Below are 20,705 nucleotides of genomic sequence, written 5' to 3'. Positions count from 1 at the left end.
ACTCCTGGTTATAGAAGAGGTATTATGTCTATTAATGAATAGTTCTGATATAGTTCCACTGAGATGAAACCATTTCTGTGGTTAGGTGTGATTTCTCTAGGCACTATGCTTTAGAGAGTAGTTGACCAAGAGGCCCAAGACCAAAGCAAAAGACTCATAATGGGAAAGAAAACATTATTATAAGAGGATCTATGATGTGTAATCTATAGAAGAAACAAGTTAAAGGAGACATAGTTTGTAAGAAAGATGTGACTAAAATATCTTTTAAAAATTTATTTTGGGATCAGATATATGGTAGCTGAAGGACACTGTACTTTGGATAGTAAACACACAATAGAATATACAGATGTCAAATTATAATGAACACTGAAAATTATATAATTGTATTAACCAATGTTACCCCAATAAACTTAATTAAAAAAAATTTTCTACTTTAGTTCATCAGTTTTCATTCTTCAGATAGTTTTTCTTTTAGATTCTCTTTATAATAGCTCAAGAGTTGAGAAACTTCAAGGAGACTGTCTATTCGTCCTTATGGTACTACTTAAAATATCCCTTCAAAAGACAAGCAGCAGTGATGAGATATATTTATTTCCATGGACTCATGCCCATATTGATTCTTTAGCTTTTAATTTGTTTTCATTTCGATTTAAGTATCACTGTCTCAAAGAACTTCTTAGCTATGCCTGACAAGCAGATTAATCATGTCTCTGTGCCTGAGAGAAAATTAATAAGCTCTAATTATGTGGTTATTATATTTTCCCGGGAATTTTGTATTAATGGCCGATAAAGTATTTTATGTTGAGAGGGGGAACACTGATCTGTCTTAACCAAATAAGTTTGAAAGAGATGTGTTTTGTTAAGATACCAAGAACACAGAACAACGTAAATGTCCTTTTATAGGCAATAGGTAATTACAGTACACTTATACAGTGGAAATACTATACAAAGAATAAGATAGACCTGTACGTATTAATATGTTAAGAGCTAAAAAAGCAAATTGCATGAAAATATAATATCCTTTTCTATGACAAAAATAGCAGCAATAAGAACTGAGAAAAACACATGTTTATAGACAGAAAAATATCTCAAATGATATGTGTGCAATTATAAACAGTGATTACTTTTGGGAGAGGGGTTTGTTGGGCTAGAGGGAGAAATAGAACGTTTTATTTTATATTATAGGGAATATATTATTTTTATAATTTAAAAGGGAATGGTGAGTAAATGTAAAGTGATATTGAGACCAGTTAAAACTGAGAGAATACGTATGTAGTACCTCATTTTTTAAATCAGATCTGAAAAAAGTGGAAATAAGTATTGGAATTTTTCAGTGTAATGATTTTATGTTTGTTTATATATATTTTATAAAAAGATGGCAGGAAGTTAAGAAAATTACAAAGATATCTAGGATTCACGAGTTTAGAGAGGTAGTACCTGCAAAACTGGTGGTACATTAAGCAGTCTTATCACAAAAAGTAGAATATCCAAATACAGTGTGTCACCTGCATGAAGTGCTGTCTATGAAATATTCTTGCCAAAAAAGTTTCATTTGAAGGAGGAAAACTTCCATTTTACATGAAATACAGAAGATACAGGCACAAGTTAAACAATAACAAGGAAGGGAACAACTAACAGTTTCTTCAACGAGTTGATATTGTGAAAAAAGAAAGAAGAGGATGAAGACTGTTGTAGATGTAGGGAGACTTAAAGGCACAGTATCCAAGTGTATTGATCTTGACCAGCAAGCCAACTTTAACAAGTTTTTGAGACAATCAGGAAATTTGAATATTGACACGGACATTAGATAATAACTACAGATTTACCACTATTTTGTTAGATGTAATAATAACATTGGGGTTTTGAAAGAGAATGCCTATAATTTTTATGGCATCTACATAAGTATGTAGGGATAAATGTTACAGTGTCTTGAATTTGCTTTAGAACACTTTAGTGAGAAATAAAAGGAATAGCAGCAACTTATCTTACTAATTAATAATTGTCGAATCTGGGTGATGGATACATGAGTGTTCAAGTTCTGAAAATATCAAAGTTTTATCTTATGAAACTATTTTGTAATTGTAACTGGAGAGTCTGGAGAAAGATTTGAATGGTATGTTATATTGTTGAATTTGTATGGAACTGAGAAAGACTACACTTGAGTCTTTTGAAGAAATGAATTGTTAGATGGAAAGAGTAGTACCTTTTGTTCTCTTGAGCCAATTCGTAATAGGATTCTTCTCCCAATTTGGTTAAGTAGTAATGTCTTGCCTTATTCTGAAAGCATTTGTATGTACCCTTGCACATGTGTGCAGACACAGAGACACACACACGCACACAATTTTATGACTTGAGACTGCTCCAGAAACCAAGAAACTCATTCAGCATTAAGTTTGGATAGAGTAGGGTGACCAACCATCCCAGTTTGCATGGGTTTCCAGGAAAGTCCTGGACAAACCAGTTTGAGTTAGTCACCCTAGTCTGGAATATTCCAGAGGATTTCATCTAGGTCAAACTGAAACTTCATGTTAAAGAAAACCAAAATACACGATACGTTATAAGGTTAGATAGCTCTCTGATGACTTATACCTTGGCTTCACATTGTTTTTTTTTCTTTCCCAGGGAACACATCAAACATCATATAGGCCTATGTTGAAATATAGGTGTAAATCTTTCACATAAATTTAAAGTCAGATTCACCAAGCTGGATTATTCATGTCCTCTGGTCCCTTTTGCTAATGTAAATCAAAAGCCGACAATAACTTTCATTATTTTAATACCCTACTATACACGAGGTACTATTTTAAGCCTTTGAAACATAAAATTCAGGTTATGTTCTCCATTCTCACTGAGCTCACAGTGGATTAGAAGAGACAGACACATAAATAAATACATTATTTTGTGGTGTATAGTTTTAGGACCTGTCCTTGGCAATTTTTTTGTATTTTTATTGCAAAAATATTGTCCAGAGACAGCACTAGAGGAAAGGAGATCATCACTTTGGAATATTGGTTATTTTGGAATCTCATTTAAAGTCTTCTTTAAGGAATCCCCCAAACTTTGTACTTTATAAAAAATAGTAATAGTCTTAAGAAATTAAGATATAATTTTAAAAATATATGCTTTTTAGATGAAAAGTGTTTTAGAGGTTGGGATGTTCTGTCTGTATGGTAATCGTTAACTTCAAAAGTTTTCACGGCACTATCAGATCAAGGAATCCTTTCCCCTGTACCCAGCAGTCATTTGTGAAATAGCAATATGTGCTTTGTGTTAAAATTTAAATGCTAAAATTACCTTGGGATTGAATATGTAATAATACATTTAAATTTTGAGAAATAGTTATCATGATTTCTATTTAAATTTTGAGAAATAGTTATCATGCTCTTCTAGGCACATAATAACACCTAGGTCTTCTAAATCTGATAGGTGCATTGAGTATTCACAAAATTTATTTTATATATATATTTAATCCTCAGGAATATTTTCTCTTCCATTGTTTGGATTTCTTAAGAAGTCATATGAATTAAATTTAAGTGGAAAAATATTTTGTTACTGGTAGGCTTTTAATTTTTTCAGAAAATATTTCACTTATTAGCACAACCTAATTCCCAGTGCTTTCAGCTAATTAATAATTATGGCAGTTGAGCTATGTGGAATGAACCAAGGGAAGCAGACTAAAAGATGGAGTCAAAATTGGAGGGTAGTGATGGGAGAGATTGTTTATGGCAGTCTAGACCCTTATAAAGACTTTAGCTTTTACTTAGAATGAAACGAAGAGCCATTAGAAGAGTCTGCTCAAAGAATTTGTGTATCTAATGTACTTTTTAACAGAATCACTCTACTGCTATGTTGGGTAGACTCCAAGAGGATTGTGCTGGAAGCTAGAAGGCCAAATTAAAGACTATTTCAACCAGCCACCTGAGAGAAGATGGTGGCTTAGACCAGGTTGGTGGGAGTAGGTATGGTGAGAAATGATTGGATTTGGGGGATATTTCAGATATTTGGCCAACAGAAATAGTCTGATGTAGTGAGCATAGGGTGTGAGAGACATATGGGAATTAAGAAAGACTCTCAAAGTTTTTGACCTGAACAGCTAAAAGGATAGAGTTGCCATTAATAGCAATGGGAAATTCTACAGACTAGGTTTTGTGGGGAATACTAGGAGCTCTGTTTTGGACATGATAACCATGAAATGTCTTCTATATATCTATATGGTGATGTCAAGTAGGAAGTTAGATTATAAGAGTCTGAAGTTCAGCAAAGAAGATTAAGCTGGAGATACAATTGAGAAGTTGTCAGTATATGAATGTTATTTAAAGCCACAGGACTGCATGAGATCACCAAAGGAATGAGTATAGATAATGAAGAAAAGAGGTCTAAAGACACAGTCTTGGAGTATTCCAATATCAAGAAAATGAGGAATAACCAGAAAAGAAGACCAAGGAATGACCAGTGAGGTAGGTATCTAGGGTACCTAGATACCAAGGGGAAAAACATTTCAAGAAGGAAGAAGTGATCAGTTATGTCAAATAATGCTGATGGGTAATGTAAGATGAGGATGGATAAATGATCTTTAAGAACATCTAAGAGTGTAAAATGCTTAATAAGATGATAATAAGTAGTTACTACCATTTGTTGAGCTTTTTCTATGTGATATTCTCTTAGGTACTTTATATAGTTATCTTTAATCCATAAATTCGCCTTTATGGTAGAAATTGTAATTCTCATTTTACAGATATTGGCAGCCAGGGCTCAGAGATATGAAGAAATTAGTCCAAAACCATATACCTTATAAATTTTGCAAAGCAAGAATGCAAACGTGAGAGTTAAAAGCCTTTATTCATTTTCTTATATCTTGCTGCCTAGACTTATGTTAAAGGTACATCTGCAATTTTATAACAAGGTTGACGACCTGTCAACTATTTGAGCTATGCATATATGTGTAAGATAAGTTAAAGCTACCTTAAATGGTTTATACTATGCTGCAAATCTATATTATAAAAGGCAAAGATGAGAGATTGGGGTTTTTTTATGGCCAGGTTCCAAGAAGAAAACCTTAAATTATGATGTTTTTTTAAGTAAAGATTCTTTTTCTGTAAATATTTTACAATATGAAAATATCAATAATAACATTTCTTTTACAGCAGAATAATATTTAGATTTTTAGATAGTTTTGTATTTTCAGTTGTTCCATACTTTATCACTCTACATGTTTGACTTTTAACATATTCCCAACAAAAAATCTGTTTCTTAAATCTGAGATGTAAAAACTGGGCTGATTGCTGCCCTGAATATAATGATATCTTAAGTGTTTGATTCTTGCGATTCTTATGTTTACTAGTTTACAGCCATCACCAAATTATCAAATAACATGTGTGAGTATTGTACAAATGGGTCTGCTTTATTTTTTCTAAACTAAAGTTACACTCTGTTAATTATCCCAGCATTCAGAAAATTCCTTTTATCATTACTTTGCCATTTGGCAGTTGGGGTGTAAAGTTGGGACTGTGTGGTAACCATTCACTAAATTTAGTCTTGGCCACATAATTTTAATTGTTTTGCATCAGAAGATATCTTTTGGTATATAATATTTAGTTGTAAATTTTTTCCTAGTGGAAAAACTTCTGGGCTCTTAGTAGCATAAGCTTGTTTAAATCTGCCTTTGTTCTCAATTTGTATTTTTGTTGTTGTTGTTTTTTACCACTTCCTCAAATTTACTGCATGCATTTTACAGTTTTATGTGCCTTCCGTTGATACTGTTTAGTTTACATAATTAACATCTACATTTGAATGACTACTTAAAAAATCTCATCTATCTTGTTTTGTACTCACTCTCCCTGTGAATTCATCCACTCCTATAGCTCAGCTACCTCTCCTTAGATGCTACTACCAATTTTGCTAACTGACAAAACTATCTCCTAGATTAGTCCTAGTTTTCTATTCATATCTTCCCGTAATTGGTTTTGCCCTCCCCCTCCAATTTATCTGTAGAGTAACTAAAGTGATCTTTCCAAACTCCAATCTTAAGTAATTTTTTAAAGTCCTTTAGGGATTCCCTATTGTTGTTAGAATCTCCCCCAATCTCATATACTACACTTAGCCACTGATTTTTTTTTTTTAGTTCCTCAATTATACTATGTCCACTGGGTATTAATGTATGCTCTCTACACTACCTGGATTATAGTTTCCCATCCTTTTGCCTCAATGATTTCTGTTTATCTTCAAGTCTCCCCTCAGAAAGTAGTAGTTCTGAGAATTTTCCCTGGCCCTATTCCCATCTAACTTCCATAGTGATTAAGGTATGTGTCCTCTAGCCTCCCCTGGCATCCTGAACTTCTTTTACTACTGTATTTGTCACATTTAATTGTATATGTCTGCTTTGTCTAGTTAACTCCTCAGAAACTACACTTGTTTCCTCATCTTTTGTCCTTCTAAATAAATTTTCTATATGTATTTCAGTTAAGGACTTTGTTTTTAAGGAATAAGAACAAAGAGCAAAATATGAAGCCTTTCTTGTTTACCATGCTATCCCTAGTACTTAACATGGTGCCAGATACATGGCAGATGCTAAAATATTTTAAATGAATGCCAGTGACGACCAAATTTGTGTTCAGCCTTCGCCTCTCCTGAATTCTAGTCCCATTACCACTAGGTTTTCACATAGGCACTTCAAATTCAATAAACCCAAACCTCGAATTCTTTCCCTCTGGGCTCCTCCCCTACCCTGCCCACCCTTCCCTCCTCTTCCTCCCTCCTTTGTTCCCTTCATTTCTTTCACCTGTCACTGACATTTCCATACTGGAACTGCTATATCCCTTACTACCTTTATCAGTCATTTATCAGATTCTATCAATTCTGCTTCCTAATAGTTTTTGACACTCACTCCTTAATGCCTTTCTTCCACAGTTGCTTTATTTCAGGCCTCCTATCACTTTCTACTTTGCCAGTTACAGAGCCTTCTAATTTATTTGTTATTAAATTTCAACAGCTTAAAAACTAAATATATTACCATTTTCAAAGTATTATAAATACTTTTCAGTCTCAAACTGATTGTTTAAAAATCCAGAAAGTATATATTTTTTATGTTTTGCCCTTCTGAATAAATAATGTGTGTGTATATGTATTCATTCATTTAGGGATTTGGTTCATTTTCAAGAAAAAGAAATAAAAATTTATTGAATCAACTATATACAAATAAAAATTTTAAAAGATACTTATATGAAAAAGCAAAATCTTTTTGTGCATCAGCAATGACAATGTCACTTTTCCATGTGTATTAAATGTCAGCTGTGTCCTTTAAAAGAGCTTCCTGGCTTAACTGACCAGTCATCCAAAGCCATCATTATCTCCAGAGGAAGCTTCCCAGCTGCAACGTAAAGTCAGATTCAGTCCTGAAAATGAGCCAAGATGGAGTAACAGGAACTAGTTTTACTTTCCTTCCTGAAACAACTAAAAAAAAAAAAAAAAATAGGCAAAATATATGAAACAATAGTTTTCAGAAATTGGACATTAGGAAGTATATGGCTGTGATCCCTGAGAGACAGGAATTAAATAAGCTGAGTTGTGTGATTGCTCAAGCTTACTGCCTAGCAAGGCTGAGGCAGGGTGACAGAAAGAGAGAGAGCGAGGGAAAATTAAGAAAACTGTACCAAGATACATCAAAATCAAATTGCTTAAAAACAGTGATAAAGTATTAAAGTATGTAAGGAAAAAGCACATATACAAAGGAACAGAAATAGGATGTTGTTGGCAGATTACTAGTCTGAAATGATACAAGCCAGAAGATAGTGAAATGACGTCTTTGAAATATTCAAGGAAGGGAGGTGATATACAGTCCTGAAAATAACTTGATACATCCTGGAGGTATCATTTGCAATAACATTTGACATGTGTCTGAAAGCAGAAACGTGGATGGGCATGTTGTTTGATGATACAAAAATTTTAATCATCTATTTTTGTATAACATTTTGCATTTTAAAAGTACTTTTATATGGGAGAAAGTTTTATTTTCACACATTTTGAGTTAGCTAGGATGGGTGATTTTATCTCTTTTATACATGAAGAACCTGAGATATATGAGCATATGACTTTCACAGCTTCTTAAGCTCCAAGAATGTAGTCAGGTTTCCTGACTTCCTATTCAGGACTCTCTTGTAAGGTACATGGTCTCCTCCTTATTAGCTGTGTATTGCTCAAAAATATTTCACAGAGACTGTCAATGTATAAATGTATGGAGTGCCTTGGAAACAGTAATAGGTAATACAGTATTCATTAATTTTTTTTGTATCTGGACATTTGGAGTAGTATATAAAGAAAATAAATTGAAATCTTACTAAATCTCAAGGCCCAAAAAGAAGACAGGAAAAATGAGAGTACATGAAAGTATATTAGACCCTGTATGAGAAGCTGTTACAGTATTTAAACTTTAAATAAATGAGCTAATGTGGGACACTTGCTGTGGTTATAGAGAAAGTTTTAACTAAAATAATGTTATTTCTTATCTTTTTTTAAGAGGTGAGAAGTTTGATTATTTTAATTTCTTATTAAATTTGAGCAGAGAAACTTTTAATTGGTTCAAATTAAAATGTGGCAGAAATTAGTTGGGAAGAAACTATATTTTCCTCTTGTATTTATACTGCATGTGTAGTAGATAAAATAGAAGAATTAATTACTATCTTGGCATATTTCATTGCATGCAATGTAGCAAATGAATTTTGACCCATTGCTAGCAGCCACATGAATGAATATGTTCCATTGTCCTTTTTTGTTTCCACTGAAATTTCTTAAGTAGTTCTTTAGGAAAGCTTTTCAACCTTTCCTATTAAAGAGAAATTTTGAGAACTAGCTCTTTAGGTAAATCTTTATGATAGAATTGGGATTGAAAACTTAGAACTTGAAAGGTGGACAAGATTTAAATAGCACAAGGAAGAATGTTTTCAGTTATGAGGGTTATGAGCCCATCATGTCTTCTCAGAAAAATAAGAGTGGTTCATGTTGGAAAGAAGCAAGAAAAAATGTAGAGATGTTAGTTTGGGGCTTGATTACTGAAGGCCTTGAAAAATGAGTAGGAGACATAGGTAGATGGCACTGAAGTTTGAATTTAGTCATGAGTGAATTGTCTCTCAACCAAGTAGGAAATGTGAATTTTTGGCACTCCAACCTGGTATTTTTTGTGTATGTTAACATTCACTGTGTTTAAATCTAAATAAATACAGATTAAATCGCAAAGCAAGAATTATTTACCTGAAGAGAGGATGTGTTTTTCTTTCTGTTTTCTAGTCCACTCCTTTACATCTAGCAGCAGGCTACAACAGAGTTCGGATAGTTCAGTTGCTTCTTCAGCATGGTGCTGATGTTCATGCAAAAGACAAAGGGTAGGTATATCAGTTTAATTCTTCTAATGGTTTTGCTCATGGATTATTATGCGTCGTTTTCAACATCTGACAAACTAAAGTTGTTGAGCACTAGACAAAGAAAGTCATATATCTCATTTCTTTACAGCTTGTGTAGCATTTTCAGAATGTTTGTAAGTTTGATTTGACTTTATTTTCATATTCCTATGTATTAAGGATGCTTCTCATAATAATTGTATTATAGTTCTATTATTTGAAGTTAAAATTTGTTTCTCTCACTTGCAATTATAGTTTTCAGCTCAAGTTGCATTTCAGAAGGATAGACAAAACAAATTGAAAATTCTGGTAATCCAGTAATAGAGTTATCATATTCATCTGGTATGAAGGGGTCATCTTTTATTAATAAACCAAAATCATTAAGTATATAATATTCTAATTTGGTTTCTTTCCTCATGAAATCTTGGATATATGAACTGGGAAAACTTAAAAGATCTTTACGAAGGTTGATATGGAGGTGGGGTGGTGGAAACCAAGAAAGTAGTTATGTCATTTACTTTATGAATAGGTGTATTTTAGAAAATTTTGTGCCATTTTCCTATCTAGTCTCCAGGCACATATGAATCAGGTCTGCTGTCCTATTGTGATGGGCTAACATTTCTCATTATCTCACATTAAGATCTAAAAGATAATTGACCTCACTGCCCAGGTAAAGGAGATTCATATTACACTCTTCTAGATGGAAGCATAAGAAAAGCTGTGGAGGAGGGTTTCTTTCACTTTGCCCCTTTCCATGTCAGGAAACATAAAAATGAAAAATGAGCTCAGTACTTGAGACAGTTATCAGAAGGAGAATCCATCCATTTCAAATCTGCTCTTTTCCGTGCTCTGTTTCTCTCTCGCCTCTGCCAGGTTTTATGCCATATGTGAACAGTGTCCCAATAGTATAGGGGTACAAATGCCTGATGCTCTTGTACATATCTGTTTCCTTGTGCATGTCTGAAAGCAGATGGGTGTACAATAGGTGAGTCATCAAGAGAAGTACACTACAATAAAAGGAGATCTTTGACTCATGTAGCGTGATACTTTGAAATACAAGTTATAATAGTTTGGATATTTAATTCTTATGCTAGAAATTACCTTGAAAGTGAAACAAAATGGTAGGAATATTTCAGTTCTCTTATCAATTAACATTTTTCTGTAAATACTTGATATAGAAAGCATGCAGTTGTCAATTAGCACATGTCCTTTTGCCTAAATGCTTTTCTAATTGGTGTTTTTATCATTATATTTAAGGATAATACACACAAAATAGAAGGTAAATACAAAAGATTAAACATTAGCTATGCTATGTATTCTCTTAATAAGTATTATTTAAAATTTTTAATACAATTGTATTGGGATTTATTATATTCTTGTTTCTTAGCACTTCTTGGATAAATGACTATAAATTGTTCGAAATTTCAGTATTTTAATTTGCCTGTTTTTATTTAGTGGACTTGTACCTCTTCATAATGCATGTTCATATGGACATTATGAAGTCACAGAACTGCTACTTAAGGTAAGAGAAGTTAAAAATATTAAATATCATTTGCTTTTTTTTTAACTTGTCATGAGTTTTCATGTGTTTTTTGGCAAATAAGATTTTTAAAAGAATAAAAGTTTTTAAAAGTATTATCGCTGCCTTAAAATTTTTTAAACATTCAACTTATTTTAAACTTTTTAAAAACTGAAATTAATATAATTAAAATACTATCAACATTTCAAAAAGTTATAACTGAAATTTACAGTGAAATAAATGTCTTCTGCGTTTTATCTAATCCAGCGAAATGATTACTGACCTAAAACTTCTTTTTCGTTTCAGCATGGAGCCTGTGTTAATGCTATGGATCTCTGGCAGTTCACTCCACTCCATGAGGCTGCTTCCAAGAATCGTGTAGAAGTCTGCTCTTTGTTGCTTAGCCATGGTGCTGATCCTACATTAGTCAATTGCCATGGCAAAAGTGCTGTGGATATGGCTCCAACTCCTGAGCTCCGGGAGAGATTGACTTGTATGTATTTTTATCCTGAAATCAATATTGTTTGTTGCAAAATGGAATATCTCATTTTTGTTTAGTTATTAAGGCTGGTGTTTTGTCTAACTTGGATAATATCCTTCCATTATTACACATATACTGGTTTATAATCCTCATATTTGATCATATACTTTTCTTAATGATTCCACAAGAATCTTATATACTGTTTTGTGTTTATTCAAGCCTAATTCTCATTCACGAGTTAAGGTGCCCCACCCTTTTATTTAAGGCTAATGAGAATGAGTCAATCAATAACCATTTATTAACTGCCTACTATGCGCCATGTACTAGAAATAAAGCATTGTACAAACCAGAAAAAAAACTCTGAGCTCAAAGAGCTTATATTTCTATGTTAGTGGTTATAATAGATATCTAACATTATTTAGCGTTCATTATTTCCCAAGCCCTGTAAGGTTACACAATCATGTTTTCTTTCTTTTGTGTGTTATAGCCCAAGTGAAATCACTTGCCTAAATTTACACAATATAATTTTTGTGATTGGGTGGAAGTAATCTCAGATACTGATACATATTATCTGTATATGTATATGCATCTATTTTTAAATAAACTTTTTGTTTTAGAATAGTTTTAGATTTATAGAAAAGTTATAAAAATAGTACAAGGAATTCTCATATACCCCATTGTCAATTTCCTCTATTATTAACATCTTGTATTAGTATGGTACATTTGCCACAGTAAACCGATATTGACACATTATTAACTATAGGCCATACTCTATTCAGATTTCCTTTATTTTTACTTAAAGTCCTTTTTCTTTTCCAGGATCTCATTCTGGATACCACAATTACATTTACTTGTCATATCAAATATTGAGATATATTTAACTGTATATGTGGGCATTTCAGGTTTAAATTAAACCAGGTAGTATTTACCTTATTTTCAACTGGTCCTATGGTTATTATTCTCTCTTATATCTGGGATTCTAAGAATCAGGTAACTGGATTTAAGCACCTGAGAAAATCTTTAAATGAAAACTTAAAAAAAGAAGGCATAGTCAAAATGATGCTAACATCTTTTAAGTTTAAACAGATTTTAAATTAGTTCATGTTAAAACAGGAAGAGTTCCTTGCAGTTTTGATCTTGTTTAAGTGGAAATTTAAACTTTTTTTGGTATTGGATCGGATGACTTCCACTAGATTACAGGCCAGCATAAACCAGATTATAACTGGGCAGATGTCTCTTAGCAATGAATCCTTATAGAAGTGCATTTATTCTCTCTCCCACTCAGAGGACTCTCGCCATATGTTTTCTTGCATTATATAGTTCATTTTTTTACATGTATGTTCTATCTTCCCAGTGAAATTTAAATTCTTAGAAAGACCTTTGATTTTGTTATTCTGTGTTCTTAGCACCTATGCAATGCTTTATTATAAAATGTGTGGATGGTATTTGTGTTTGGGTCTATGTCCTACCCCCAGCCTAGCACAGTGCATTGTGCTTGTGCTCAGCAAGTTTATTGAATTAAATTTAACTTAACTCAAAACTTATTTTTTTATCTTTTTCTCATTTCCTTCTTTTAGTTTATACCACCGGGCTCAGCTTTATCCCCATGTCTTCATTTAACATTTTTCTCCTTTCCTTCATTTTGTAAATTATGAGTATTATGATTTTACATTGTATTTCACTAGTCTGATTCCAATATAAATGTTAAGATTTAACCTAAATTTGTAGTTTGTAAAGGAATAAATTCCCTGATTCGAGTACTTTTCAGACTTCTCAGTATCTCCTTTATTAAGATTCTACCAGTAAATTATTTAAAGAAAAGGATTTAACAAAGTTGGAACTTCTCTAACTGCAGTTTTCATCATGTTCACTGTTTTATACTAAGCATTCACAATTACAGAATTCTCTTTAAGAACATTGTGTAGGAAACAAAAACAATATTTTAATCTAACCCATGGTTACAGCATTTTCATCACATGCATTTTTTCCTGCTCCTTCTTGTCTATTTTTTTTATTTGATGTTTTCATGAAGCCAGATGAACAAGGTAGTTGGGGTTCTATACATATGGAAACGAAAAATACTGACAGTAGCTTTCATTCTTGTTTTAGAATTCTTTTAGAAAGAGAAACTTTTAAGGCATTTTATAAATACTAAGTTTTCAGGGTAAGTTCAAGTAATTTGCAGTTTTACCACCCTCCCTTTAACTATTTAGCTTTCTTAAAGTTTTACAAACAGGCTTTTATATAACCTTCACATTGAGAAGGACAATTACGTAGTTGATAAATTTTTCATTCTCTGGGTTATTTTTTTATTCTTGATTATTTGTCAGTAAAATGTTTTCTATATCAAAGTCAATTTGGGCAGAAATCTGCTACTTTCTAAAGAGCAAAGATAAGGGATATTTTACTTCTTGTTACTTGAGAAAATATTGTACTGTTTAATTGTATTATTGCATCATAATTCCTTTCTACTGCAGTCTTACTGTTTATGCTTTTCATAAATTTGCCTATTTAGTTTTTTTCTGAACTACTTTTCTTGAACTTTAAGGAGTAACTGAAAATGTAGAATTGCTTTTATCATTTTGATGTTCATAGAACATTTGTCATTAGAAAAAAAGCCAGTATAATTTGAGTTCAGTTTAAATTTCTGAATTCAAAAGATTGATGGATGAACTCAGCAAAACCATACTTTCTGCTTGACATCAGTTCTCAATACATCACTGTCCTTTGCCATTGTTAGGATCCTGGTCCTTTCATATGATAGTTTATAATTCTCTCACTTTATTTTTCTCTAATTTTGTCATTAAATGGAAATCTGTAATTTTGTTATTTGAAAATACTGGTTCACTTTCATTTTATTTGACGTCACTTTTGGGTTTCTGAAGTTTCAGAGTCCTAATACTTTGAAGAATTTAGCAGTGGTAATGTATTACTAAGCACCATGACTTATTTTATAAATATGCAGCATATGTGCAACAAATACCTGTTGAACGTTTCAAGCACTGTACTAGGTGATAGGACTACCGTAGCAAATAAGACAGTGTAATATGTCCTGTGATATAAGGCCAAGTGCAAGTGCAATGGACTTTATAAGATGGAATCCTAACCCAATAATGAGTAATGTCTGGAAGGTTTATGCAGGGCGTTTAAACTGAGACCTTAAATGATGAGTAAGTAGTTAATAAGGAGTGTGTGTCTGTCTGTCTGTCTCTCTCATACATATAATATCTTCTTTGTCCATTGATCTGTCATTGTACACCTAGGTTGCTTCTATATCTTGGCTACTACTGTAAATAATGCAACAATGAACATAGGAGTGCATATATTTTTTTGAATTAGTGTTTCGTTTTCTTTGGTTAAATACCCAGGAGTGAGATTGCTAGGCTGTGTGGTAGTTCTATTTTGAATTTTTTTGAGGAACTTCTGTACTATTTTCTATAGTGGCTGCACCAATTTCCAGTCACCAACAGTGTACAAGGGTTCCCTTTTCTCCACATCCTTGTCAACACTTGTTATTTCTTGATTTTTTTTATAATAGTCATCCTAACAGGTGTGACATAATATCACATTGTGGTTTGATTTGCATTTCCCTGATGATTAGTGATGTTGAACATCTTTTTATATGTCTTTTGGCCATCTCTATGTCTTCTTTGGAGAAATGTCTGTTCAGACCCTCTACCCATTTTTTAAGCGGATTCTTTGTTTTTTGGATGTTCAGTTGTATGAGTTTTTTATATTTTGGGGGTATTAACGCCTCATTGAATATATCATTTGCAGATATCTTCTTCCTTTGAGTAGGTTGTCTCTTTCTCTTTTTTTTTTTTTTTTTTTGAGGGAAAAGAAGGAAGTAAGATGGGGCCCTCAAAGGAGAAGAGAAAAAAGAAAAGAGAAAAAATTCAGTACCAGGCAGATGCAAAGGCTTGAATGTGAGAGGGTCTGGAATTGTTACGTAATATATTAGATCATACATCATTTGCTTCTGTTTTGAACAATTTTCAACTTTTTATGAATATGTTGTCATTTCAAAATACAAACCAAACTTGTAAAATAGGAAATAAGACTATATTTTTGTAATAAATAACAGTATCGGATTCTTATTTATGCAGTCAATTTAGAAATGCCTTTTTAAAAATCTCTTACTTGCTTATACAAATAATACATAAAATATCGTCCTTTGAAAAAATTTTAAATTCTGGCAATTCCCCCACAATGCAATTCTTTCCACATCTGTGCCAAGACATAAATCACTATTAATATTTTAGTGGATGTTTCTCTAAATGTTTTCTTATATCATTACTTACATTTAGTTGTGGTAGCAATAGTAGTAGTAGTTGGATCGACATATCCTTTCTCTTGTGCTACTTGAATTTTCATTTAATAATATATATATCACATCAGTATATATAGATCTGTCTTTTTTCCTTAAGAGCTGTAAAATATTCCAGTGTATAAGTATATCCAAATTATTTAACTGGTTTCCATTTGGTGGACAATTAGATTGCTTGTTTTAAAACTTTTCTGGAGTATCTGTGTGTGTGTATCTTTTTGAACTCTTAAGAATATAAAGCAGTCTTACTTCAGAGCATATAGATTTCAAAATTTTTCATTAATCTACACCTTCAGCTCCTGCACCTTTATCATATCTCAGTGTTCTTGCTGTTGCTAAAAGAGGAAGATGTAAAGTTAATAATTTTTCTACTTTATAATTATGCTAATGGTTTTTAAAGATTTTAAATCTTTTTTATGTCAACTATTATGTCATTAACAGATGAATTTAAAGGTCATTCTTTACTACAAGCAGCCAGAGAAGCAGACCTAGCCAAAGTTAAAAAAACACTTGCCTTGGAAATCATTAATTTCAAACAGCCACAGTCTCATGAAACTGCACTGGTAAGATTTTGTTAATCCAGCCCATGGGTCCATAGTAGTAGTGTGAGCACAAAATGTCATTTTCAGTTTAGAAACCTTAAAGTAACTTTAGTATCTGAAGTGCCAGGAATTTGGGTTTTAATGTTGGTTGTATTGATTTCTGCATTTGGTTCAGGAGGTGATTGCTTTTAATGAGTGAGAAAATTCTAATGCTTAACCTCGATTTGGGAATTATTTTTACATTTTTTACCCAACCATATTGTAACAGATGTACCTTTGTGGCCAATGCTTTCCTAAAGTATAAAATATGATTTTATCTGTAGAATCTTTTTTTTCTTGTGGTTGCTAGATAAACACCATATTTGTTTTTCTATAGAAGATTAAAATATTTTCAAAGATACTTGCATTATCTTTTTGAGCAAATATATTCAGAATTATTACATTTCATTATATAAAAAGTGGTAAGATTATGAATTCTTTTGTTTCAGACTGTACAAATTGTCTTTTTAAAACTATTCATGTTTTTCTTTCTAATGTACTTTCAGAAAAATTAGTTTATTTTCTCTCATTGACCACATTTTCAGGTATAGGTCTGGTTAGATTACTCCTGAATTCAGAATTTAAACATTTGTGATGCCTCTATCACAAACCTCTCCATGTACTTTAGTTAACATTCTCACATTTACATCTGGCACAAAAAAAGTCAAACTGTAGTCAGTATGTGCCGAAAACAACATTAAAAGAGTTACCAAACTGAAACGGGCCAACTGTATATACACTTAAATATATGGCTCTCAAATTGGGGTTCAGATACATTCAAGCTACACAGCATTATGCCAGGAGAGACTCAAAGCCACAGAATAAACCTGACCTGCATTTTTGGAGCATTCATTTTATTCATTAGAAAATAGCTTTTTACTTTTTAAATTTTAATACATTAATATAAAATGAAATTCAATATAAAAATTGTATAAGTATAGGATAAGACATAAAATTTCTGAATCCTTCTCCTTCTAAGCTCCTTGAGATCTAGTACCTTCTTGCCTGTCCCTGGGCTTATAGCCTTATTCTTTTGTAGTGCTAGGAGTACCTCGTGGAAGAGTTTAAGAAATATTGATTTATGTGGCTGACAACCTAATGAAGGGTCAAGTAATTTAGTTATAGATTTTTGTAGCTTTGGAGAGGCAATATTCTAATACCTTAAAATAAATATATAGTAGATGTCTATTAACTAAGAGCATATGTCATCTTGTTTTAAAGGCTTATGTTTTTGTACTTCTAATATATTTAGGAGAAATTTTGATTATCTTCGTAATGTAAAATATATAAGCATATTTTGAGATTACAATATTCTAAATAGTTAAAATATGCTATTTAATTCAGAAATCTACTTTTAAGTAGAAGTTTATTTTATTAACTTTTATTTACTTTATAGCACTGTGCTGTGGCCTCTCTGCATCCCAAACGAAAACAAGTGACAGAATTGTTACTTAGAAAAGGAGCAAATGTAAATGAAAAAAATAAAGAGTAAGTATAATTGCAGAAGGAGTTGTTTAATTCTTAAAAAAGGAATGTCATAAAAGTTAGGAAATTACCTTTTCCTTTTCTCCTTTCCACAGTTTCATGACTCCTCTGCATGTTGCAGCAGAAAGAGCTCACAACGATGTCATGGAAGTTCTGCATAAGCATGGAGCAAAGGTAAGGCACACACCTGAAATACAGTGCCAGACTTGGCGTCAAGTAGCTGGCTGCTCTTAAGACTATTAATTTCTTCAGGAAAATCAGAGAGAAAAGTAATTTTATAAAAGACTGTTAGCATGTATTTGAATTCATCAGTTCTCCTTTAAAGCTGATTTAAATCTTGTTGCTAATTAAAATAATTACCTGTGTTTTATTGTACTTTACTGGCATTCTTCTTTAAAGCAATAAAATATCGCTACAGTCTTATCACTGGAAGTACATTTTAACTTTGTATTGTTTTATGTTAATACTGGAATTAATATATTTTGACAGTCAACATCACATGTATTTCAATAGTCATTTTTATCAGAAAATAGTTTGTATAAGTGATAATCAAAATATCACTACTTATTTTAAAGAATATCTGTATTCCTTCAAACTGGTAATGATAATAATTTTCTCATCTTCAACACTAAAGAATTTAATTTGTGAAAATAGTAATCTTTATTTAAGAATAAAGAAATTAATATCTGTTAATAGTTCATATACAGATTGATGCTGGCAGCCTCATTAGATTCATGTGTCAGCCTGTCTGAGTTACGTCTGAGCCCAAGATATTTCCTAAGGAAGAATGAGAGTTTGAGTATGGAAGGACTGACAGTGACAAACTCACTCATCTGTTCACGTTCAGCATATTGAAACATACTGCATTTTACATGTGTCCAAATGAGTAGATGTCTGGACATTATCCTAAATGGTAGAACCTTTGTAAATACCACTGTTGATAATCAGAAGGAATGACCATGACAGTCTTACAGCATAAAGAGGTTGTCTGGCTATTTCATGAATTAGTATTTTCAAGAATTGTCATACTTAGCTGTTGTGTGCGTCCATGTGCTTTTTTTGTTTTTGTTTTTGTTTTTTTAATGAAAATAAGAGAGTTGAAAATTTGCTGATAGTTCTTTGGTAACAAATGACTATTACTTGTGTGTAGGAACTTCTTTTTAAAAAGAAACATAATCAGATCCTTAAAGGTAAAAGTTACATATTTTAGAGTGAATGAGAAAGTGAGTTTTTAAAAAAAAAAACTTAAAAATGAAGAGGACATTTTAAAAATAGATTTTAGAAAATGTCCAGTTTTTTTGTATTTTATTGCCAAAAGAAAATGATGTAAATATATCACTCAGTAAATATATCTACATAATTTAAAAACTTGAAAACAGAATTTCTAACCTATTTTAAAAGTCTTAATTTGTGTTTAGGTGGTTTTTTAATTTATTAAAAACGTTTTAATGCAGCACCTCCTAATAAGTTTGTAAGAACATCAAGAAAGATGCAATTTTACCAGCAGAATTTCAGTTAAAACCTTAGCATAATTAGTAAGTTACATTAAAAATAAGCAGTGTGATTTAATAAGCATTACTAACAATGCGTCTTTTCCAGTGGCTCTACATTACAATTCTTTATAAGATTTTTCATTTTTTTTAAATTGAGCCAAAAGATATTTTGTACCATTAGTAATTAAAATACTTTTAAATTTTTGATTGTTTCATCTCTTTCCCATCCTTTATAATATCTCTTTTTGTACAAGTTATATAATACTATATAATACAGTAATGTAGCATTACTTGGTTATAATTTACAAATGAGCACATATGTATATTGAGAATATTTTTAAAACATTTTTTATTCATAAGGTGCTTGATCCAAAAATTTGGATAGCCTTACTTTAAGAAGACAATTGGTGTTTTTAATTAAAAGATTAGTATGAGCTAGAATGAAAGAGAACAGAGTTTTATAGATTTATTACCTATTTTGAGGGTACCAAACTGCATTATTATATAAATAATATATTGTTGCTTTTCAAGCATAAAGTACTAAACTAAGTGGGCTTTCTGCTACACTTAAGTTTTATGTCTTTCAATATGTAACTTGTTAGACAAATTCTATACTCTACATTAACAGATTGAAAACCTATTAAATAAAATACTAATTACTCTGTCATAGTCTCTCATGTTTGTTTGGTATACAGAATAGTATGTTGAAAACAATATTCTTTATCACCAGGATTTACTGATTTGTTCTTGGAGCTGTTCATTTACCAAACGTTTCAAGTACAAGGCATTATATTTATTTCTATGGAGTATATATGAAGTTTCAGTTTGATCCAGATTCTTCTCTTAAAGGAACTTAAAATCTAATAATAGTCTTGTCTAACACAGTCTACTTGAATATCTGTTACACAGATTAGAAAGTGGTAACATAAAAGAAGTACAGATAGACCGCTGTTCACAGGAGAGAATAATTACTTTCATTGATACTGGCAGGCTAGGGGAGAGAATGGAGAAATTTCGTGGAGAAAGTAAAATTTCAGCTATGAATGTCCAGGAATTAGGTATATAGAAATAGACAAACTCCAAAGAATATATTTTAAACAATTGCCTCAATCAGGAAAGCAAAGGAATTTATTTGTTAGTCAAAAGTTATGATTAGTCTAGTAGGTACAGAAAAGGGGAATAATGAAAATCTGAAAAGTTATGTTGGAGCAAGATCTTGGTAGTCTCAATTATACAGTTTTGATTTTGTTCTCATAATACTTGAAGAGCCATCGGAAATTTTTGAATAGGTAGGTGGCATCCTGCTTCAGGAAGATAACTACTTCCTAAGAAACTACTTTCTTTTAAGAAACCAACTACAGAAATGTGGACTTAAGGTTTATGTATAATAGCTGGTGTAATCATTTAGCAGTATTCAAAAAAATAGCTTT

At 31.8% G+C, this 20,705-nt stretch overlaps 1 protein-coding gene across 1 annotated transcript in view; it reads left to right on the top strand.

Moving 5' to 3' along the window:
* The window catches only part of TNKS (tankyrase), a 180,459-nt gene that overhangs the window by 111,439 nt on the left and 48,315 nt on the right, over positions 1 to 20,705 (top strand). The window contains exons 6-11 of the mRNA XM_006916343.3: positions 9,280 to 9,374; positions 10,845 to 10,911; positions 11,215 to 11,401; positions 16,158 to 16,279; positions 17,694 to 17,785; positions 17,878 to 17,956. Coding sequence (XP_006916405.1) covers positions 9,280 to 9,374; positions 10,845 to 10,911; positions 11,215 to 11,401; positions 16,158 to 16,279; positions 17,694 to 17,785; positions 17,878 to 17,956 — 642 coding nt within the window. The remainder of the gene's footprint in view (positions 1 to 9,279; positions 9,375 to 10,844; positions 10,912 to 11,214; positions 11,402 to 16,157; positions 16,280 to 17,693; positions 17,786 to 17,877; positions 17,957 to 20,705) is intronic.

This window comes from Pteropus alecto, unplaced genomic scaffold (genome assembly GCF_000325575.1).
Source record: "Pteropus alecto unplaced genomic scaffold, ASM32557v1 scaffold24, whole genome shotgun sequence".
Lineage (NCBI taxonomy): Eukaryota > Metazoa > Chordata > Mammalia > Chiroptera > Pteropodidae > Pteropus > Pteropus alecto.
The sequence above is the reverse complement of the archived record's forward strand: the minus strand, read 5'-3'. Positions and strand labels throughout refer to the sequence as shown.